The sequence below is a fragment of the Simochromis diagramma genome, unplaced genomic scaffold (assembly GCF_900408965.1).
Source record: "Simochromis diagramma unplaced genomic scaffold, fSimDia1.1 OVJJ01000425.1, whole genome shotgun sequence".
Lineage (NCBI taxonomy): Eukaryota > Metazoa > Chordata > Actinopteri > Cichliformes > Cichlidae > Simochromis > Simochromis diagramma.
In genome coordinates this window covers 81,298-106,109 of record NW_024387005.1, presented here as the reverse complement: position 1 = coordinate 106,109, position 24,812 = coordinate 81,298, and the positions used below count along the sequence as shown (strand labels likewise).

General features: G+C 42.4%; 1 protein-coding gene and 1 long non-coding RNA gene across 2 annotated transcripts; one reads left to right on the top strand and one right to left on the bottom strand.

Moving 5' to 3' along the window:
• The first annotated feature begins 429 nt into the window (after positions 1 to 429).
• LOC120739274 (piggyBac transposable element-derived protein 4-like) lies at positions 430 to 3,874 on the top strand. The gene is made up of 2 exons (XM_040040991.1): positions 430 to 2,289; positions 2,632 to 3,874. The coding sequence occupies exons 1-2, from the start codon at positions 570 to 572 to the stop codon at positions 3,813 to 3,815; spliced, it is 2,904 nt and encodes a 967-aa protein (XP_039896925.1). The 5' UTR covers positions 430 to 569; the 3' UTR covers positions 3,816 to 3,874.
• Positions 2,347 to 24,146, bottom strand: LOC120739277. Its single transcript, XR_005697160.1, has 3 exons — positions 23,468 to 24,146; positions 3,432 to 3,436; positions 2,347 to 2,357 (listed from the first exon to the last, which is right to left on the bottom strand). It is a non-coding gene; the product is annotated as an uncharacterized LOC120739277 (long non-coding RNA).
• Between the last annotated feature and the right edge of the window lie 666 nt (positions 24,147 to 24,812).

The window sequence follows — 24,812 nt, the reverse complement described above, 5'->3', positions numbered from 1 at the left end:
CCGCTGTTAACCCTGATGCACCCGCCAGGGGGAGAGCGGCGGGGTCGGGGGGATGCGGGTCCCCCGCGGAGGGAGGGAGGAGGTTTGGGGTCGCGAGATCCCCCCCCCCCCCCCCCCCGAGGGGATGGGACGGGATGGGAGGGGAGGGCGGGGTCGGGGGATGCGGGTCCCCCGCTGAGGGAGGGAGAAGGTTTGGGGTCGCGAGATCCCCCTCGGGGGACAGGATGGGATGGGAGGGCGGGGTCGGGGGATGCGGGTCCCCCGCGGAGGGAGGGAGGAGGTTTGGGGTCGCGAGATCCCCCCGAGGGGGATGGGATGTGAGAGAGAGAGAGAGAGAGAGAGAGAGAGAGAGAGAGAGAGAGACGTGAGTTTGACAGAGAGCACACGTGCAAGCGCGGACGATAAAGTTGTGTAAAAGGTGGTCGAGAAACACTCCGGCGAAAGCACAGCGCGTCGCGCGGCGAGATGATAAGAGCGTGGATGGCAGGTACTAAGCGTGTCGGGGTTACAGGAACAACAACAACAACGGCAACAAGGTGCCAACGAGAAAGAAGAAGACGAAGAAGACAATGTCACGCACTAGACCGTGGGAGCCAAAGAGCACTAAGGTCGGTACAGGCGGATCGCAATCGCCGGCGGTGTCCTCCTCCTCCTCCACCTCCTCCTCCTCCTCCTCCCGCTCACCATCACCGTCGCCGTCGCCATCGCCATCGCATTTGGCGTACGCTGCGTGGTCGGCTCCGGTCGCTCCGTTGTTGCGACCGGCCACGTTTCGCTATCGAGGGCTAGGGGTCGAGGAAGACCAAGAGCAGCAGCGGCAGCAGCAGCAGCAGCAGCAGCAGCAGCAGCAGCAGCAGCAGCTACAGGAGAACTTGGAGGAGGACAAGAGCGAGGAAGAGGAGCAAGAGGCCGAGGGGGACGACAACGACGACCCGACGGCCCGAACGCTCGCAGACGACGAGGAGGAGCGCCACTCGGAGGATCAGGAGTACGAAAACGATGGGGTGGATAGTTGCGAGGAAGATGATCGCGGTTCCGAAATGGCGTCGCAACTCTGCCAGGACGGCGGCTCGCAAGGCGAGTCGAACCGCCGAGAGGGAGAGGAAGAAGAAGCAGGCGCCGACCCGGGGCGGCGGACTCGGGAGATTTGGCAAGAGGACGACGCCGGCCGCGCTGCAGGTGGCGTTCATGATCCTGGGCGCGATCGCGGCCGCGGCGCTGTCGGTGAAACTCGCGACGCGGATGTAGCCGACGATTACGACGATGACGAAGAAGACAAAGACTATGAAGAAGAAGAAGAAGAAGAAGAAGAAGACGACGTCCTCGCTGATGATGATGATGATGAAGAAAAAGAAAAAGATGTCCTCGCCGATGATTATAACGATGACGATGAAGAAGAAGACAAAGAAGAAGAAGAAGAAGAAGAAGAATTAGAAGAAGAAGAAGAAAAAGAAGATGTCCTCGCCGATGATTATAACGATGATGATGAAGAAGAAGACAAAGACTATGAAGAAGAAGAAGAGGAAGAATTAGAAGAAGAAGAAGAAGAAGAAGAAGAAGAAGACGAAGACGTCCTCGTCGATGATGATGAAGAAGAAGAAGAAAAAGAAGAAGACGTCCTCGCCGATGATGATGATGATGATGATGAAGAAGAAGAAGAAAAAGAAGAAGACGTCCTCGCTGATGATTATGACGATGAAGAAGAAGACAAAGACTATGAAGAAGAAGAAGAATTAGAAGAAGAAGAATTAGAAGAATTAGAAGAAGAAGAAGACGACCTCGACCCGCCGGGACGAGGCCCCACCGAAGAGGCCGTGGCGGCGGCGCGAGACGAGGCCTCCGCGTTCATGGCCTACTTCCCGCCGGAGATAGAGGACTCGGTGATCGCCATGACCAACCTGGAAGCGGGCAGGCGCAGGCCCGCCATCGACGGATGGAAGCCCATGGGCCGCGTCGAGTTCCGAGCCTACGTGGGGCTGCTCGTGCTCGCCGGCGTGTACAGGTCCCGGGGAGAGGCCTGCGAGAGCCTGTGGCACGCCGAGAGCGGCAGGTCCGTGTTCAGAGCCACGATGCCGCTCAAGACCTTTCGAGCCTACTCGAGCGCGCTGCGCTTCGACGACAGGGAGACCAGAAGGGCCGGGCGAGGCGAGGGCGAGGGCGGCGAGGGCGATAGCTACGACAAACTGGCCCCCATCAGAGCCGTGTGGGACGAGTGGTGCGCGAGGTTGCCCGCCATGTACCGCCCGGGACCGGAGGTCACCGTCGACGAGAGACTGGTGCCGTTCAGAGGTACGTGATGTGTGTGTGTGTGTGTGTGTGTGTGTGTGGCGTGCAGATGACGCTTGCACGTGTGCTCTCTGTCAAACTCACGTCTCTCTCTCTCTCTCCTCCTCTCCTCTCTCTCTCTCTCTCTCTCTCTCTCTCTCTCTCCTCCTCTTCTCTCTCTCTCTTCCTCTCCTCTCCTCTCTCTTCCTCTCCTCTCTCTCTCTCTCTCCTCTCCTCTCCTCTCCTCTCTCTTCCTCTCCTCTCTCTCTCCCTCTCCTCTCCTCTCTCTCTCTCTCTCTCTCTCTCTCTCTCTCCCTCTCTCTCTCTCTCTCTCTCCATCTCTCTCTCCATCTCTCTCTCCATCAGGACGGTGTCCGTTCAGACAGTACATGCCCAGCAAGCCGGCCAGGTACGGGATCAAGATATGGGTGGCGTGCGACGCGCGTTCCAGCTACGCGTGGAAGATGCAAGTCTACACCGGCAAGCCCGACAAGCGCGGCCCTCCCGAAAAGCACCTGGCCACTCGAGTGGTCGTGGACCTCACCGAGGGATTAACGCCGGGACGCAACGTCACGTGTGACAACTTTTTCACCTCGCGCGAGCTCGCCGACAGGCTCTATCGCGAGAGAGGCCACACCGTGCTGGGCACTCTGCGGTCGAACAGAACCGAGATCCCCAGAGAGCTGCGCTGCGTCAAGGGCAGGGCCGTGGGCTCCGTCGAATCCGTGGTACTCGGCGGCTCTGCGGGACGAGGAGGAGGAGGAGGAGGAGGAGGAGGAGGACGAGGGCCAGACACGATCATCCTCTCCTACGTGGCCAAGAAGAACAAGAACGTGCTGCTCCTCACCACAGCTCCTCGCTACCACCATCGCTCCGGCCCCGAGCCCCGGCCTAGCCGCCGCATCAGCAACAGCATCATCAGCAGCAGCAGCAACAGAAGCAGCAGCAACAGAAGCAGCGGCGGCAACAGAAGCAGCGACAGAAGCGGCGCGAAACCGCCCTTGGTGCTGCATTACAACCGCACCAAGGGAGGCGTCGACAACCTGGACAAGGTCGTGAGCACGTACAGCTGCAGGAGAAAGACCCGCAGGTGGCCCGTGGCCCTTTTCCACAACATGGTCGACGTGGCGGCCTACAACGCGTTCGTGCTGTGGAGGGAAATTCACCCCGACTGGATGCCGGGCAAGCTCAACAGACGACGGCTCTTCCTCGAGCGACTGGGCAAAGCGCTCGCGCGCCCCATGCTCGAAGCCAGGGCGGCTTTAGCGCGAGGAGGACCGGGAGGAGGAGGAGGAGGAGGAGGAGGAGGAGGCAGAGTCGCGGCCCGAGGCGCTACCGCCGAGGCAGCCTCTAACAACGCTACGCCACGCGACTCCTCTCCGGTCAAGAGGCGACGGTGCCGCGTGTGTCCCAGGAGCAAAGACGTCAAGACCAAGATCCTGTGCCGCGAGTGCCGAGTGCACGTGTGCACCAACTGCGCCGTCACGTACTGTCCCAACTGCGCCGCTTCTTCCCGCGCCGCCGCTCCCCAGACGCCACCGACGCCGTGATAACACGAGCGCCCCAACGGTGGTCCCCTAGCGACCCCCCCCACCCCAAACCTATCATCATCATCACCATCATCATCATCATCATCATAACACAATATATGCCCCCGTGGGGGTCCTAGTGACCCCAAACCTATCATCATCATCATCACCATCATCATCATCATCATCATCATTATCATCACATATGCCCCCGTGGGGGTCCTAGTGACCCCCACCCTAATCATCATAAAACACACATATCCCCCTCCCCAGGGGGGATACCAAGACCCCCCATCGCCACCATCATCATGATCATCATCATCATCATCATCATCATCAATACCATCCTAATAACAACACACACACACACACACACACACACACACACACACACACACACTCCTCCTCATCATCATCATCATCATCATCATCAATACCATCCTAATAACAACACACACACACACACACACACACACACACACACACACACACACACACACACACACACTCCTCCTCATCATCATCATCCTCATCATCATCATCATCATCAATACCATCCTAATAACAACACACACACACACACACACTCCTCATCATCATCATCATCATCATCAATACCATCCTAATAACAACACACACACACACACGCCCCTCGGGGGGTCACCACGACCCACGCCCCGAGAACAGGCGGGCGCACAAGGGTTAAAGCACTTTCACAGGTTTTTATATTCTTTTGAAAATTCATGTGAACTCAAGCTGTCAGAATTGTGATGTAAGCTTTGATAATTGTCCACATTTGTCATTTTGACGATTATCCGTTTATTTTAATGAATACAGCAAACAGAAAAAAACTAACAAATCAACAAACGCGGCTCCTAATAAGACAAAACCTGATGATGCTGCAAAATGCAGTTAAGTGAGAGGAGGCTGTAAAATGGAATAACTGAAAAAGTGGCAGTGTACAGAGGTGGCGTCCTCACCCTCTGGGTAGCCGTAGAGGTTGTCAACAAAGCTGGAGATGGTGTAGTCGAACGCCGCAGCTGAGATGCCGTCGTTGTCCTCACTGTTGTCCACAAACTTCAGCCCCTCTCCCTGGTTCACTCCTATCAGGATGTCATAGTTTAGGAGCTCCCCCTGGTGGAGCAAATAAGGAAGAACATGCTGAGTGCTGGAACAGAGCCTGTGTGCATCACAAGTCTACAACAGGAAGTGCAGCTGAAGCACAGCTTTGTGAATTGGCAGCATTTCATTTCCCAGTAAACAAAATAAAGATTAGCTGTTGCCATGAAATTCCTACTATAAACTGTAAATACTGCAATATATGCAGGGTTCATACACATTTTTAGGGTCAAATTCAAGCACTTTTTAAGCACATTCAAGGTCAATTTTCAAGCTTTTCCAGCACATTACCAAAAAAGAAGCATGTTTCACTTTGCATCACCTCAGTAAGACCTTGTAAAAATTTAAACAAATCATCTGAGGTCGATTTAAATGTCTTTTGTTCCCCTTTTGTTAAAAGAGCAGCACACAAAAATACAGAAAAAGGAAACGGTTGCCTTACATGCATATAGTGTACAAACTCAAAAAAACACATTCCTCTTAAAAATTAAGATGTGCAAATGTGAACAAATCAACTTGTTAGAGATCTTCATCTCCACTGTAAATAAACAACAAGCCAGAGAACAAGAAAACTGCACCAAACACCACAAACACCAACAAATTAATGTCTTCTCATCAGATATTGAAGCTTCTTTCATGTGTGACATAAAAAATAAGAGACAGATGTTTGTTTGTTCTTTTTAACTATAGTTAAGCACCCACGTTCAGTCATCCACCCATTCACGCACACATTCACGCACTGGTGATGTAGCTACAGCCACCCTGGGGCGCCACCAGGCCCTCTGACCACCACCAGTAGGCAACGGGTGAAGTGTCTTGCCGGGTGAAGTGTCTTGCCCAAGGACACAACGACCGAGACTGTCCAAGCCGGGGCTCGATTACACGGCGAACTCCTAACTCTTGAGCCACGATCGCCCAGTGGGGACATTTCAATTTCCAGCAGGAAGCTCCCCCTTTTTGTTAAACCCTTTAGATCAGGGGTCGGCAACCTGCGGCTCTTTAGTCCTTATAGTGCGGCTCCGCGTGGTTTGGGGAAATAAATTAGCTGAAGTGTATTTTATTTATGTTAGTTCTTTTTTTAACTTGTAGTTCTAAATTGGAAGATTATTGTGATTTTGCAATATACAAATAAAATTATATTTTGTTATTTTTTCATCGCTCAAAATAAGCGTCACACTCGCGTAAGCCGGTGTACCCGGCGAAACGCCGTGCATTTATCGAGCCTTTCAACCCATGATAGGCCAATTATGGCTCTTTGGCTCTTTGGGTCTTAAAGGCTGCTGACCCCTGCTTTAGATGAACAGAGTTTTTTAATTAAATACATATTCTTTAATAAATGTTCTCTTTTATAAAAAGTAGGATAAAGACAAGAAAACGATGACTGATAAGATACAACGGGATCTCCAATACATGGACCGAAAAAATCGGCTCCTCCAAAGACAGCTCCATGAAGCTGTGGAAGAAAAGAAAGAATTTCTCCAACAGAAGGAAGAGCAGGACAAAAAGCAACGAGACATGCAGCACGAACTGAAGAGCATGCAGGAAAAATACCGCATGCTGAAAGAAAGCCTGGATGAAACACTGCGCCAAAATAAAGACCTTCTTCAACAGAAAGAGCAACAGCAAGAAAGACTGAAAGAAGGAAAACGTATCGTCCAGGACTTTGAGTCTAAAAATCTAAAACTGCAAGAGTTTTGTAATCAGCTGAAGGACAAAGCAACTAAAGTGGAAGAAGAAAAGGACAAACTGGAGAAACGCTGCTCACAGATGCAGAGAAGGATCGATCAGATAGCGAGAAACAACTCCGAGCTCATTAAGGGGATTTTGGTGGAATTCAATAACTTGAAGCGTGAAAACACTCAAATGCAGGCGCAAAAACAACAAGAAGACAAAATACATGAAGATCTGCAGCTCACGCTCCAAGAAATCAGGAAAAGAAACGAGCAGTTAGAAGACAAGCACAAAGAGGTCCAACAGAGAAATGCAGACATGCACAAGGACAAGCTGATACAGGAGGCAACATCCAAACAACTCAAAGACAAGCTTGAAGAACAACAAGCAACATTGGAAGAGGTGGAACAAAGATGTGAGAAACTTGAAGAACAAAACGCAGAAACCATCGATGAGCTGAGAAATCTCATCCTGGAGAAAAAAGCGCTCGTGGAAAAGTGCATGAAAAAAAAGAGAAAATGGTTCCACTTGTTCCGGAGGAGAGACGCTACTGCTTCCTCACCTGATGTAGCCTCGTCTTGCTCCACCTCTGTTCACCCCCCCAACCAGTCCCGGCCGTTGACTGTCCCCTCCTGAGCCTGGTTCTGCCGGAGGTTCCTGCCCGTTTAAAGGCAGTTTTTCCTCTCCACTGTCGCCAACTGCTTGCTCAGAGGGGATTGTTGGGCTTTTCTCTCCTCTGCCTTGTTTCTTCATTTACTTGTTTAACTTTTTTCAACTTATCTAAATAATAAACCAATTAAATTTATCCTTTGAGTATTTTTCATCTCATCTTTACAGAATCTTTCCAAAACATTTTCAAACATTCAGATCTGTCACTAAGTGCTTAGAGCGACTGGTCCTAGCACACTTCAAATCCTGTCTCCCCCCCACCCTGGACCCCCACCAATTCGCATACCGCCAGAACAGGAGCACAGAGGATGCAGTCTCCATCGCAATGCACTCTGTCCTCTCACACCTGGACAACAACAACACCTACGCCAGAATGCTGTTTATAGACTTCAGTTCAGCATTCAATACAATCCACCCCTCACAACTCATCAGGAAACTGACAGACCTGGGCATCAGTTCCCTCATCTGCAAATGGTTACTGGACTTCCTGACCAACCGCCCCCAACATGTCCGGCTGGATAACCACTGCTCATCTACCATCACAATGAACACCGGTGTACCACAAGGCTGTGTGATGAGCCCTTTCCTCTACTCCCTCTTCACCCACGACTGCAGACCTGCTGATGGTTCCAACACCATCATTAAGTTTGCAGATGACACCACGGTGATTGGCCTCATCAGTGACAACGATGAGGCCGCCTACAGGGAGGAGGTGGATCGTCTGGCTGAGTGGTGCGACAGAAACAACCTGCTGCTTAACACCGAGAAGACCAAGGAGCTCATCGTGGACTACAGGAGGAATGCTGACCCACATCCACCCATCCACATTAAGGGGACGGCTGTGGAGCGTGTGAGCAGCTTCAAGTTCCTGGGAGTCCACATCTCCGAGGATCTCACCTGGACGACCAACTGCTCCAAGCTGGTCAAGAAGGCTCACCAGCGCCTCTTCTTCTTGAGGACTCTGAGGAAGAACCACCTGTCCTCAGACATCCTGGTGAACTTCTATCGCTGCACCATCGAGAGCATCCTGACCAACTGTATAACAGTCTGGTACGGGAACTGCTCTGCCTCGGACCGGAAGGCGTTGCAGAGGGTCGTGAAAACTGCCCAGCGCATCGCCGGAGCACCACTTCCTGCCATAAAAGACATCTACAGGAAGCGGTGTCTAAAAAGGGCTGGGAAAATCATCAAAGACCCCAGTCACCCATCACATGGACTCTTCACCCTCCTGCCCTCTGGGAGGCGCTACAGGAGCCTCCGGACTAAGACCACCAGGTACCGGAACAGCTTCTTCCCCACAGCTGTCAGACTCCTGAACTCTGCCTCCTGACATCTGACCCACGTTAAACTCATGGACTGAACATACACACAATGGACAACTGTACCCTCAAACACAATAATAACATGGACTGAACCACCACTCACAACCACCAGCACTTTATATAGCCTCTGTAGAAACTATCTACACCCTCACTTATCTTAACTGCACTACTGTATAGCTCTGTGTAAATAATCATTCTGTACATTCGATAATCTTTAATCCTACAACTGTTTACAACTTGCATAGTTCCCATTTCTGTATAGCTGTATATCTCAGATTCTGTAAAGTTACTTATTTCATATTCTGTATAGTTTTTCATATTTATATCCTGTTCATAGCCTGTTCATAGCTTGTACTCACTACAGCCTGTACATACTTATAGTTATAGAATATTCACAACATACTTCATACCGTGTACATTATAACATTCCATAATAGACCCATTTCTGTAATATACTCACATATCTATATTATTGCTAATATATATTGTAATATATCTATATCACTAAAGCACTTCTGGATGGATGCAAACTGCATTTCGTTGCCCTGTACCTGTGCATGTGCAATGACAATAAAGTTGAATTCTATTCTATTCTATTCTATTCTGTCTTTTATTTTCTTCTTGAAGCCTCATAAATGGTGAACTAAAAACCCGGAATATGGTTTGAAACATAGTTTCAGCTGAAACTGGCATAACATGCTGTGTGTGTGTGTGTGTGTGTGTGTGCGTTTGTGTGTGTGTGTGTGTGTGTGTGTGTGTGTGTGTGTGTGTGTGTGTGTGTGTGTGTGTGTGTGTGTGTGTGTGTGTGTGTGACAGGGTATCACTAGTTAGGTCATCATGTTTAGACTCATTCACTCCAAAATTATTTAGGCCAAATCTTTAAAACAGTGTCATTTCATACACATTTTCAATTCACTTCAATCGCACAAATGCAGAAATAATTATTTGCAGTATCTTATTTATTATGAGAATGTCATGCCTGATCATTTGTACCTACACCACCAAAAATGGGGGCAAAAGGGAGGAGATCATGTTTAATCGGTTATAAGAAAAGGTCAGAAATATAAGTGCCGACATGAGCAGTGTCCACAGAAACCTCTGACTCTCAGCTCAAAGCTCATATAAACCATTTCTACAACCAGCAAACAAACAAAGACTCCGAACAGTTAAAAGAGCAGTGACATCACCACGAATCTGTGGTCAGGTAATATCCATGTTTTGATTGATGATTTTCTGGAGTTAAATGTGAACCGAAGCATATTTTGGGTGTTATATGCTATTAAATACTTTTTAATTTATTTAAAAGTATTTAATAGCATATAACACCCAAAACATGCTGGGTGTGGAAATAAAAAAATCAGAATTTCCTCTGTTTGAGTCACAGTAACTTTGACATAGTAACATTTGCAGTAAGTCCTAAATGTTCACCTTTAAAATCACTCCCTCTGTTCATTTTGCCCACATCATGTTTCAGTGGTTGGCCTCAGGTTCTTCAGCTTCCTGACAGTCTGAAGTCAGCTGACAGAGTTTCACCTGCTAAATACACAGAAAATCTTGTTAAAGCCGCACAGTTTGCCCAACAGTAATATTCCCATTAAGCCCTTTCTAAACACTTTATAACAATGTGTCATCACTAAATTATAAACTTCTCCAAATCTGCACGACTGCACTTAGTCACAGACTTTATTTAATTGTCCTGCGGCTGCTATCATATATTTTACCAAACAGTTCTTCTCACACAGTCACAGATATATTTCTCTCAATGCAAACTTCACTCATGTCTCAGACAGGAAACTTGAGTTTTTCTTTTTTTTCTGTCCCCACTCATTCAACTAATTTGCATATTGAGTCACATCTCGAGAAGTTGCCCTGACAACAGAAATGCATATTCAAAACATTGCTGCATAATTCAATTATTATTCTTTTATTTTTATTTCTACAGTCGTCACTTCTTTTGCTCAGTCAGCTGGAAACCACTTCTAACTCACTATTTTAAACCTGCTTTAAGCTTCTAATCACTGGTTGGTCCTCCCAGTCTCTTTTTCCTTGTCACAAAAGTCACTCTATTGTCCTGCAACTTCCTGAGTTATTCCTCAGCTTCAGCCTTTAAGTGTGTTAAATCTACACCATTTAGCATTTATGTCATGTATTCGCATTCATGAATGTAAGCATGTCTTCATTGCGTGTATGTTGTGTATTCATATTAATATTGAGTGTAAGCTGGTCTTCGTGGCCTCGATGTGTTTTTATAATCAGATTTAATTCCTGCATCTTTGCGCTGAACTGTGGATTCAAACTGTCTCACTTCTGATTCTCTCCAAAAATAATTTCACATGTGACAATTTCTACATGTGTGTTTTCTATTTTTCTATTCATTTATGTATTATTAGTTTATTTATTTCTTTATCTCTCTCTCTTTTCTTTTTTTATTTACCTTTCTGTTGCGATGCTCTGGATGTTTCTAAACCCCACAAATTCAGCCTCATTGTTCAACCCAATTTTCCTATGCTGGCATCTTGGCAGCTGCACGCTTGACTTTTCTCAGTTCATGGGCAGTTATTTTGCGCCTTGGTTTTTCCACACGCTTCTTGCGACCCTGTTGACTATTTTGAATGAAACGCTTGATTGTTCGATGATCACGCTTCAGAAGCTTTGCAATTTTGAGACTGCTACATCCCTCTGCAAGATATCTCACTATTTTTGACTTTTCTGAGCCTGTCAAGTCCTTCTTTTGACCCATTTTGCCAAAGGAAAGGACGTTGCCTAATAATTATGCACACCTGATATAGGGTGTTGATGTCATTAGACCACACCCCTTCTCATTACAGAGATGCACATCACCTAATATGCTTAATTGGTAGTAGGCTTTCAATCCTATACAGCTTGGAGTAAGACAACATGCATGAAGAGGATGATGTGGACAAAATACTCATTTGCCTAATAATTCTGCACTTCCTGTAGACTTTTGTCTTATCGCCTTAACCTCCATGGTCTCAAATTCTTTCAGGATATAATTTATTTTAACCGGATTAGGGCAAATTTCGTTTATCAAAATATTCCTGATCACTTTGTTTGTAAACCTGCTGTCACCAAATTCAACTCCAGCTATGCAGAGCTGCCTCAGTCCAGGAGAAATTTTAGAGTGCACAATATCTTCTTTTATCATTGATCTCAAAGGGACTGGGATGGCTTTCACTGGGGATTTATATCTCTTAGCAGTACATCTTACATCAAATTTCTCACAAAACGTCTCATGTTTTAGTAAGACCCCATTATCATCCATAAAATGAGCTACAGCCCAAATCCCTTTAGATCTCCATTGATCCACGTACACAGATTTCCTACACAAACGGATATACCTGTTGTTCCATATAGGGGTGTTGTGAGGAGTAAAGTTATGTTTATAGATTAATTTCCAGTAGAGACGGACCTGCTGATGGAAAGCTGAGAGTTTAACAGGTAACGAACTGCAATCAAAGTCACAACGTAACAAAAAGTCTATTCCACCCATTTTGCCAAAAATCACATTGGGAATAATGTTCCAAAAGGAATTTTTGTTCCTAATGAAAGATCTTAACCATTTCAGTTTTAGTACACCATTCATAACATCAAAGTCAATGGCATTAGCCCCACCCTCTTCATAATTCTTAATCACATCATTTTTCTTTATATAATGACATTTGTTCCTCCATATGAACCTAAAATTAAGAGTATTTATAGATTTAATTAGTTTTGGAGGTATGGGCAGAGAAAAGGCTGGATAGATGAGTCTGGACAGACTGTCCATGTTGGTTAGCAAGCTTCTCCCAAACAGAGTTATGTCCCTTTGCAGCCACCTGTTTAAAATTGACTTACACTTTTCTATATTGGTACAGATATTCTTATTTTCTGTTGATGTCTTATCCTTGCAAATTACAATGCCCAGATACTTCACCTCTTTTTTGATCTGTATATTATTTATTGCTTGCAGGGGACACTCATGCAGAGCTAGAATTTAGCATTTATTAATATTCAGCTGTAGGCCAGAAGCTTTGGAGAAGTGATTGATCGCCTGTAAGGCTAAAGGAATCTGGTCCTCATTTCTTAGAAACAGGGTGGTATCATCTGCCAGCTGACTGATTATTATCTGTTCACCCATCACAGTTAACCCCTCAATGTGACTGTTTTTAATCAAAATAGACAACAGCTCAGCAACCATGATGAACAGAAGTGGTGAGCTGCTACATCCCTGCCTTATCCCTCTATTAACCTCAAACCTTGAACATGTACCATGTTCTAGCAAAACAGAGCTGTTAATGTCATTATATAGCATCTCTATAACATTGATAAATTCCTCTCCAAAACCAAAAGACTGCAGAGTTTTTAATATGAACGTATGTTCGACTGAGTCAAATGCTTTGTAAAAATCCAAGAACAGGATGTACCCTCTCTCTTGGATTAATTCACTGTATTCAAGGAGATCCAAAACCAGCCTGATATTGTTATGAATTAGTCTTCCTTTCAAAAAACCTGATTGTGTTTCACTGATAATGTTTGAGATGCCTTTCTTTAGCCTCAGCTACAGCTCCAGACAGGATCTTATAGTCAGTGTTTAGTAAGGTGATGGGTCTTAAATTGTCTAAAATTCTTTTATCCTTACCCGATTTAGGGATCAGGGTTATCAGCCCTTGTTTCATGCTCGCCATCACTTCTTTTTTCTCTATCGATTCCTTTAATGCATCAAACAATAAAGTTCTTAGGTCCTTCCAGAAGAATTGATAAAAATTAGTAGTGAGTCCATATGTCCCTGGGGACTTGTTTAATGCCATTTTCATGACCACCAAATCCAGTTCCTCAATTTTAAGCTCTGAATCACACAGATCTTTGAACGGCTTGTCAATACATGGGATGAGATTATGAATCTTATCAAAGAAACTATCAGAATCAGCTGCTGAATATTCTGAGGAGTACAATTTGGAATAAAAAGTGAAGACTTCTTTTTCAATCTTTCTGAAATCTTTACATTCAGTCCCATTTATCAACAAGCTTGAGATTAGATTTCTCTGCTGTCTGCACTTTTCCAGCTTACTAAAATATGATGAGTTCTTTTCACCTGCCTCAATCCACTTGGCTCTCGATCTTATAAAGGCACCCTGGGCTTTCTCTAGGTAAAGATCGTCTAATTTAGTTTGTAACTCCATCAATTTATTCTTCTCTTGCACGTTTAGTTTTTCTTTACTACAGCACTGAGTTATTTCACAAAGTAAATTACTTTCATATTCCCGGTTTTCCCTGTTCAGTTCTTTGCAGAATTTTATAGTGAATTCTCTGATTTTGAATTTAATAAGTTCCCATTTCTGTATATTACCCACTACTGAGTCATCATTTTTTATATCTGTAATTTTATGTCTAATTTTATCACAATACTTGTCCTTATTTAAAAGGCTGGCATTAAATTTCCAATATCCCCTGCTACTACGTTTCATCCTTGTTGGTTCTAAGACAAGATCAATGAAACAGTGATCAGATAGGGGTGCTTTGGAGATTTTAGATTGTGAAGTACACCTCAAAATGTCATCGCTCACTAACCAATAATCAATTCTTGACCTGCTTTCTCCATTAGGTTTAAACCATGAATAATTCTTAACTCCAGGATTCAAACTTCTCCAAATGTCTGTAAAATTATTATCACTAGAAAAGTTCTCAATAATGTTATTCTGTTGCCTCCTTCCTAAGCGAGGAGGCCATCTGTCCATCCATTCATCTGAGGTCATGTTCCAGTCTCCTCCTACTAGGATGTAATCTGTGGGGTACATAACTTTAAACTCTGAAATAACATTTGTTAGATTTTCCAATAGACGTTTATTTTGACCTTCGTTATTATGTCCATAAAGATTTGTAACAATTAGAAATAAACCTTCGCTCTTCAAGCTGCAGTTGACCAATGACCCTCACTATCAGCTTTATATGTTATAATCTCCCCTGGGAACTTATTAAAACAAATCGCCACACCTCCAGATCTGTTAGATCCACGACTGAAAAGAATCTTGTCTCCCCACTGATTAGCCCAAAAGGTAACATCGGCATCCACAGAGTGAGTCTCTTGTAAAAACAGACAGTGACATTTTTGCCCCTTGCAAAATAAAAAAAGTGCCTTTCTCTTAACAATTTCCTTCAAACCCCGAACGTTTAATGAACCAAAAGAAATTTTTGAGTGAACCATAATAAGAATATGCTAAGAAAATAACTTTTTTTTTAAAAAAAGAAAAGAAAAATATATAAACATGAGTTTAAATTGTAACACTTGTCACCAACTCAGTGACTAATAACCTTTAACTTTAAGTAGAACTCTTTTGTCCCATTAATAATATTCCACTGTATACAGTCTTACATCAAGTCTTTCATTCAACGTCGATGATCCTCCGTCCTTCGATGTATCCATGAGGACCCCGGAAAAAGGCCCGTTTCCCAGCCCGTCTGGCTTGTTCAATTTGCGGCCACAGCCGCCTCCTCTCTTCCCAGTCCTCCCGCGGCAGTACCTCAACGAAGTGGAAACCCCCATTCTTACAGACAGCCGAATCTTTGGTGCGACGCCAAATCTACTGGTGTCAAGCCAGCCTCCAGTTTGTTTTACGTTCCCTGTGTATTCAAAGTATTACGGGAATGGATGTGGAAACCGGATTTCAAAATAAAAGCCAACTTCGAGTGAATTAACAGATATGTTAAGAACATAATAACATATAATTTAGGCTTTTTTTTAAATTTTTTTTTTACAAACTCTAATGTTAGATCTATATGACACAGCCTTGTACCCTAATTGTGCCCTGTCACTATCAAGGCCATCTTATTTTGGATTTCAAAGTAAAAGCCCTGTGAATCTTCATTTTTGAACTACTCTTTCAATGACTTAATAATGCTCTTAAAAGCAAAAGTCGTATTTCCAAATACTATTTGAACTTTATATCACCACTTTCCAACCACAGTCTTTTTCACAGTAATACCATATCAACGTCAAGTCAGTCTGATTTTGCCTTTCATAGTAATGGCCCTTTGAAATTGCCGATATTTGACTTAATCTTCTAACGATTCAAAATGCTCTAAAATGGAACTTTCCTGTTTCCACAGGGTAATTCCACTCCAGATCAACAGTATACAGCCCCACAGTGATACCATATCAATATCAAGTCATTCTGATTTTGCTCTCAAAAATAAAAGCCTTTTCAAATTGTCCACAATTGACCTACCTTTCAGTGATTTCAAAATGCTCTAAAAAGGAAAATTCCTGTTTCCACAGGGTAATTCCACCTTAGATCAACAGTATACAGCCCCACAGTGATACCATATCAATATCAAGTCATTCTGATTATGCCTTCCAAAATAAAAGACTTTTTAAATTGTCCATAATTGACCTACCTTTCAGTGATTTCAAAATGCTCTAAAATGGAAATTTCCTGTTTCCACAGGGTAATTCCACTCCAGATCAACAGTATACAACCTCACGATGTTACCATATCAATATCAAGACATTCTGATTTTGCTTTCAAAAATAAAAGCATTTTCAAACTGCCCATATCTGACTTGCTCCTGGAACAATTTCAAAATGCTCTAAAATGGAAAATTCCTGTTTCCACAGGGTAATTCCACTTTAGATCAACAGTATACAGCCCCACAGTGATACCATATCAATATCAAGTCATTCTGATTTTGCTCTCAAAAATAAAAGCCTTTTCAAATTGTCCATAATTGACCTAACTTTCAGTGATTTCAAAATGCTCTAAAATGGAAAATTCCTGTTTCCACAGGGTAATTCCACTCCAGATCAACAGTATACAGCCCCACAGTGATACCATATCAATATCAAGTCATTCTGATTTTGCTCTCAAAAATAAAAGCCTTTTCAAATTGTCCACAATTGACCTACCTTTCAGTGATTTCAAAATGCTCTAAAATGGAAAATTCCTGTTTCCACAGGGTAATTCCACTCCAGATCAACAGTATACAACCCCACAGTGATACCATATCAATATCAAGTCATGCTGATTTTGCCTTCCAAAGTAAAAGCCTTTTCAAATTGTCCACAATTGACCTACCTTTCAGTGATTTCAAAATGCTCTAAAATGGAAAATTCCTGTTTCCACAGGGTAATTCCACTCCAGATCAACAGTATACAGCCCCACAGTGATAACATATCAATATCAAGTCATTCTGATTTTGCCTTCCAAAGTAAAAGCCTTTTCAAATTGTCCACAATTGACCTACCTTTCAGTGATTTCAAAATGCTCTAAAATGGAAAATTGCTGTTTCCACAGGGTAATTCCACTCCAGATCAACAGTATACAACCCCACAGTGATACCATATCAATATCAAGTAATTCTGATTATGCCTTCCAAAATAATGGCCTGTTGAAAATGCCCATAATTTACCTAACTTTCAGTGATTTCAGAATGCTCTAAAAAGGAAGATTTCAGTTTCCACAGGGTAATTCCACTTTAGATCAACAGTATACAACCTCACGATGTTACCATATCAATATCAAGTCATTCTGATTATGCCTTCCAAAATAAAAGACTTTTCAAATTGCCAAGATACGACCTACTCTTTTAAAGATTTCAAAATGCTCTAAAAGTGAAAATTGCTGTTTCCACAGGATAATTTCACTTTAGGTCAACAGTATACAACCTCACGATGTAACCATATCAATTTCAAGTAATTCTGATTATGCCTTCCAAAATAATGGCCTGTTGAAAATGCCCATAATTTACCTAACTTTCAGTGATTTCAGAATGCTCTAAAAAGGAAGATTTCAGTTTCCACAGGGTAATTCCACTTTAGATCAACAGTATACAACCTCACGATGTTACCATGTCAATATCAAGTCATTCTGATTTTGTTGGGGTTTTCTGGCTTTTACTGTAGTGTTTTCACCTTACAGTATAAAGCAGCTTGAGGAGACTGTTGTTTTGCCATGATGCAATATAGTATTAAATATTACTAAATTTAAAAAACATCTATTATAGCATCAAAGTAAAACAAAAAAACTAAAGTATACTTCAATGAAATTAATCAAAATGTCTAATCTGGCAAAAAAAAGAAAAGAAAAAAGGTTTCACCTTTAAATAAAAATCCAAATCACAAACATTCTGATTTTTGTTGTGTGTGGTTTTTTTTGTGTGCGTTGTCAAGTATAAAATTTTTGCACTCTGTCACGGTCTCGATGTCTGCCCGGCCGGCTCCGCAAGGTTACATAGGTTTATTGTGTTGCTGCTTTCTTCCACTCGTCATTCTGCCTGGGCGGAGCTCAGGCCCACGCACCTGTCTGCAGTTACGCTGCAACGTGTCCTGTCTGTGTGGAGACTGAGAGCTGCCAGAGTAATAATGTAGATACAGGCGTCTTTCTCCTTCTGCTGGTGTTCATGGTTTTATTCCATTGATGCTGCTATCATTTGTAAATATATTTATTTGGTGTTATTTTATCAATTTTCTACTACTGTCGTTCATGTATTTAATCTTTTTTGTATTTAAATATTATTTTTTTAAGTAATGCTGCGAGATGGACAGTTAAATAAAGGTTTCATTGAATTAAAAAAAAAAGATTTAAAGATGACTGGTGGCGGAAGCAGAGCACAGACTGTCTGTGAGAATCTATCGCCATCGTGTGGTGCAGAGATATATTTCCATTGAATTTAGACAACGAAAGCTTGGCTCACAGAGCAGCTGCAACACGAACAAAAAACATTAAATAGCAACATATTATATTATATTATATTATATTATATTATATTATATTATATTATATTATATTATATTATAGTGCAAACAGTGCAGGCTTCAGCTCTGGGGAAGAAGCTGTTCCTCAGTTTGGGTGGATTCCGTTACAACAGCGTTGTTAGCCCTCTTGTGCGCGCAGACTGCAAGCCCCCTCCCCCGCCCCCCCACTGTGCGTTGCCCTGATATCTGCAGTGTGAGGTTGGATCGCTCATTTTCATCCTCACACTGATGCCACTTATTTCGGGCTTTGTTTGACATAAAAGGGCATATTTGTCACTTTATTGCAACTATATTTGCACTCTTGAGCTCCTTCATTCACTGACTGATCATAAAGTTATTACTTGCGTTATGTATTCATCCTTTTGAACATAATTAATGAAGCCACATGTAATCACTAAAATTTGTATTTTGGGTACAATAAGAGAGTTTCAGATGTAATGCTGTTTTGTTTTGTTGAAATTTCACCAACTTGCTGATGCCCACGGTTGTGAGTGCGGCTTCTTACTGTACATGGGTGGATGGTTGTAAATCACATCATAGATGCCAAAAACCTCTCAAACCAAGCCCTCTTGCCGGTGATGCTGTGCGCAACCTCGTGACAACCACATGACTGATACTAACTCCTGAGCTGACTGTATGCTAACATGCGCCACAAATAAGGGTCATATTTGGATTTAAAACAATCACCGAGAAGCTTCCACTGAATGCTACTTTCCCCTGCATGACACTGAAATCATTAACACATACTAACCCTCCATACCCTGTAGGAAACTCACTTCCTTGGAATAACATTTCAACAGGGAAAGAGTTGAGAGCAAATGTCCTTCTCTTGAACCTTCTGTCAGTCAGACAAGTGTAGCTTGGGCTTTTGTTTGCACAGGACAGGATTAACAATGGCGACATAAACGAGCTAAGGAAGCATAGAAACTGCAGAAAGGGCGTATGGCTCCTGTGTCAGTGAATCCAAACTACCTCTATGTTTGAACAAATCCAGTTACACAGCTCAAGAAAATATTACTCTAACGGAAGAAAAAGGCAGTATGTGTCTCAGTAGTACTAAAAAGCTATTATATCAAAACGTAAAGGGAAAACAGTTTGATGAGCTGTATAGTGAACTGAAACTGAAACAAAACGAAGCCTATCATTAGGAATACTGACTTTTTACAGCTTCAGTTCTTTTTTCACTCAGTAGGTGGCAGCAAACTACAAACAATGGTTGCATTTTACACTCATCCGTTTTCATTAGAGGCAGAGCCCAGAAGCACATCCAGGTTTAGGTCTACTGCTTGGTGCTACACAGAAACAGGCTGAACAGACTGGAACTCACATGAATTTGGACGAATCGAAGTAAGAATGTCACTTCTGCTCAATTGAATTGATTATCATGACCCTCACTAATAGCCACTTAATAAGTTAAGAGCAATGTGCCAAAGTAGTATAAATATCTTAACTTTTGGCAAATCCAGCAGCTTAATTAAGTGATTTCACATCATGTGTTCAAACGGCTTGTCAGTTTTTAATATATCCCATGTGCGCATACTTAAGCTTTAAAAAAAATACAGTCCAATGACCTGATAGATGTTTGCTGAACATTGTGGTTTACATCAGCACTTAAATTAAAACATAAAGAACCTGTTTTGTGTGGGCTGTTCGATACCATGAAGCAAGACCTCTGAACATCTCAGTTTTTACACACAAACACACACATCCAAGCAAACAGTGTTTTATGTGCTGTCGTCTAAAATATAAAATTGCCTAAAATAGAAGTGTTTAAAACTTCTATACAGATCCTGTGCAGCTGCAAAGCAAAAATAAAAAACTCCCTCCAAGCAGAAGCGGCCATTTTCGTATGTGGGGAAAACCCCCACAAAAACAGAGGGGACAGGCTGGCACCAGAACACCACGGATGTGCCCCGAGATGAGTGTGCACTCAGAAAAATAAAGGTGCCAACTGGAACCAAAAGTGGTTCTTTAGACTGATGCCATAGAAGAACCTTTTTTGGTGCCACAAAGAACCTTTCAAACAATGGTTCTTTGAAGAACCATTTCTTTCAGTGGTTCATTGAAGAACCTTTAAAGGTGCCCCAAAGAACCATCAAGAAATGGTTCTTTGGGGCATCTTTAATGGTTTTTCAAAGAACCATTTTTAAAAAGGTTCTTTAAAATGGTTCTTTTAAAGAACCATTTGAAGGACCTTTTTTGAGTGGTTCTTTAAAAAACCATTTTAAATCTTTCAAAATAAAATGCATCATAAATTGAATTTGAGTAGGGTAAAATGAATACGAGCACAGCATAGACATATATTAATGGTTTATTGTCATTTTGTAGTTACCAAAAGACAAAAAGGCATTTTAACCCTCAGCACAACATCACTACTAATACATGTCACATATTAGTGTTTTAAACAGTAATAATTAAATATATTTGCTATACTATAAATATATATATATAAATACTATAGCTACAGATAACACAATACATGTATTGTTTAATTAATAAAACATCAGAAAGTGATAAAACACATTAGAAATAGCAATAGCTTCATAACAGACCAATAAATCAACACATTTTCATCAGCAGATGTTTGCATGTTCAGTAACAATATTTCAACAACAAGTTTATGATTAAAATGATCAATGAACTTTAGCATTACGCTATGTAATGTACGTTTCATGTTGTACTCATGGTCCTTTGTTAGTCCAGTTTAGGATAATGTCTCTGACGTATGTTTCATATCAAATACAGGGAGTGCAGAATTATTAGGCAAATGAGTATTTTGTCCACATCATCCTCTTCATGCATGTTGTCTTACTCCAAGCTGTATAGGCTCGAAAGCCTACTACCAATTAAGCATATTAGGTGATGTGCATCTCTGTAATGAGAAGGGGTGTGGTCTAATGACATCAACACCCTATATCAGGTGTGCATAATTATTAGGCAACGTCCTTTCCTTTGGCAAAATGGGTCAAAAGAAGGACTTGACAGGCTCAGAAAAGTCAAAAATAGTGAGATATCTTGCAGAGGGATGCAGCAGTCTCAAAATTGCAAAGCTTCTGAAGCGTGATCATCGAACAATCAAGCGTTTCATTCAAAATAGTCAACAGGGTCGCAAGAAGCGTGTGGAAAAACCAAGGCGCAAAATAACTGCCCATGAACTGAGAAAAGTCAAGTGTGCAGCTGCCAAGATGCCACTTGCCACCAGTTTGGCCATATTTCAGAGCTGCAACATCACTGGAGTGCCCAAAAGCACAAGGTGTGCAATACTCAGAGACATGGCCAAGGTAAGAAAGGCTGAAAGACGACCACCACTGAACAAGACACACAAGCTGAAACGTCAAGACTGGGCCAAGAAATATCTCAAGACTGGTTTTTCTAAGGTTTTATGGACTGATGAAATGAGAGTGAGTCTTGATGGGCCAGATGGATGGGCCCGTGGCTGGATTGGTAAAGGGCAGAGAGCTCCAGTCCGACTCAGACGCCAGCAAGGTGGAGGTGGAGTACTGGTTTGGGCTGGTATAATCAAAGATGAGCTTGTGGGGCCTTTTCGGGTTGAGGATGGAGTCAAGCTCAACTCCCAGTCCTACTGCCAGTTTCTGGAAGGCACCTTCTTCAAGCAGTGGTACAGGAAGAAGTCTGCATCCTTCAAGAAAAACATGATTTTCATGCAGGACAATGCTCCATCACACGCGTCCAAGTACTCCACAGCGTGGCTGGCAAGAAAGGGTACAAAAGAAGAAAAACTAATGACATGGCCACCTTGTTCACCTGATCTGAACCCCATTGAGAACCTGTGGTCCATCATCAAATGTGAGATTTACAAGGAGGGAAAACAGTACACCTCTCTGAACAGTGTCTGGGAGGCTGTGGTTGCTGCTGCACGCAATGTTGATGGTGAACAGATCAAAACACTGACAGAATCCATGGATGGCAGGCTTTTGAGTGTCCTTGCAAAGAAAGGTGGCTATATTGGTCGCTGATTTGTTTTTGTTTTGTTTTTGAATGTCAGAAATGTATATTTGTGAATGTGGAGATGTTATATTGGTTTCACTGGTAAAAATAAATAATTGAAATGGGTATATATTTGTTTTTTGTTAAGTTGCCTAATAATTATGCACAGTAATAGTCACCTGCACACACAGATATCCCCCTAAAATAGTTAAAACTAAAAACAAACTAAAAACTACTTCCAAAAACATTCAGCTTTGATATTAATGAGTTTTTTGGGTTCATTGAGAACATGGTTGTTGTTCAATAATAAAATTATTCCTCAAAAATACAACTTGCCTAATAATTCTGCACTCCCTGTATATCCAGATTTTCTATGGATAACAGTATAGCTATTATTCCAGACTGCTGCATTATGTGGTGTAAAATTGTGCCTATAAATCAATTTCCAGTAGACAAGAACCTGTTGATGAAAGTCAGAGAAAGTGGTTGGCAATCTATGAGACTCAAAGTCAAAGCGTACTTAAAAGTCTATTCCTCCAGAATTTAAAAATATTACATGAGGCATAATGAACCAGAATGACTGTTTGCTATAAGGAAAGGACTTTACGCATTTAAGCTTTAAAACACCATGACACCAAAATAACTTGTTAGTTGTATAAAGTGCTTTGAGTGCTCAGATACAGTAAAAAACAAAAAGCGCTATATGAGAACCAGACAATTTACCATAGATAAGCCCAGACAAACAGCACATCCTTGTCTTATCCCCTTTTTGATTTCAAATATCGGACATGCTCCATGACTTAAAGCTACTGAGCTGTTGATACTGTTATATAGCATCCCAATTACCTGGTTTTAAGGAACGTGTGAATAAATCACTGTTGTCAAGCAGATGAGAGGCTTTTTATTAATCTGTACGGATCAGGTAATACCGCTCTTCTTCTCAGCTTCTGTCCCCACACACTTAACTTCCTTTCAGAATTCCTCCACCAATCACAGGGCAGGGAACAGAACGCTACCAGGTGCTACTCCGTACATGAATAGGTGTATTTTTTTCCATTACTGTCTTTGTTTGCCACATCTGTGCATCCTTCAAGTTTCCAAAAGCAGCTGTTAGATCAGCTTAGTACAATTCAATATGAGTCCTTAACTACTGCACTGCTGGTTCACAGAATGCAGGTGGTCGCCCTCTGGTGGACTATGTGGGAACTGCATCTTGTAATTAGATTAACAAGAAAGACGCAAAGGAATAAAGCCATGAGGTTTAAAATGTTGATGTTAATCTTCCTTTTCTGACTTGTTTTTGATCCTGAACTTATATCTCATCTTAGCTGAAAAGAACTAAAATGGACCAGTGCCTGTGACATGCAAGAAGTAAAGCTGTTACTGGAGAATCATCCTTAACAAGAAAATCATCAGTGGAACAAAAAGAAAACAGACAGAAGCAAATCCTTCATCTTTATCTGCTGTGATGATCAATATCTGAGCTACACAAACATAACAGCCACACAAGTAGGATGTTTTGGGTTTTTATGGTTTTTTTTTTTTTTTTTTTAAAGAAAGAAAGAATTACAGTTTTTACATTGTGAATTAGATCTTTTCTATTAATTCAGTAGTCAAAACATAATATAAATAAAACACAAGGTTAAATATAATCAGCATTTTGATTGTAGCATCGCTTTTAAATGCATTTCATTAGCATTATCAGCTTTAAGAGTACAAAGATAATTCTGGAAGTCACCATTTCTATTGCTTACAATCTTTTTAAAGTCACTTTTACAAGTACAGACAAACTCTCCTCAAACAAGCTTAATCAACAGGAACACGAAAAACATAGTAAAGCAGAAATAAATGAGAATCTGATCAGGAATGTGTTCAAGTTAACTTGCACTTTCTCCTCATGTTGCCCTCTTTCCTCTCTCCCTCTTTGGACTGACAATCATACACAAATAGTTTATATTCAATTAGATGAAAAGAAAAATACTATTAAGATCACTTGGGGGGGGGGGGGGAGTCCTCAGTGTACTTTCAAGCAAAAGGCAAAGAACCAAACAACATCTAATAAAAGATATAAATATTAAAACACTGATCCAACATTATCCTTTATTGATGGATCATTTGATCTTACGGTTTTACCTGAATGTTGCTCCTGGGTTTAATATCGGCACATGCACATATGACAAAATAACCAGCTCCATTTCAAACAGGACAGTGGTAACAACAGTAGACTACGGACAACTACGTTTTAGATTTTAAATAGGCTGTATAAATTTCAATCGGAGCAACAGGGCGGTCGAATTTCGCTGATTTCACTACAGAGCAGGACGGATTGTAAGGTAGCAAAAATTGTCGGAAAACACGTTTTCAACACTGCAGGTTGCCTTGGTGTAATGTTTTACAGCTAAGAAGAAACATGGTCTGACTCCTACCTAACTATATAAAGAGTAACAGCATTTTAAATGCAGCTAACATGTCCGGTTTTAAGCCAGGCATTTACACCTCTGCTCCGCTGCGTCTCAGCCACGATCGCTCTGCTAATTCGGA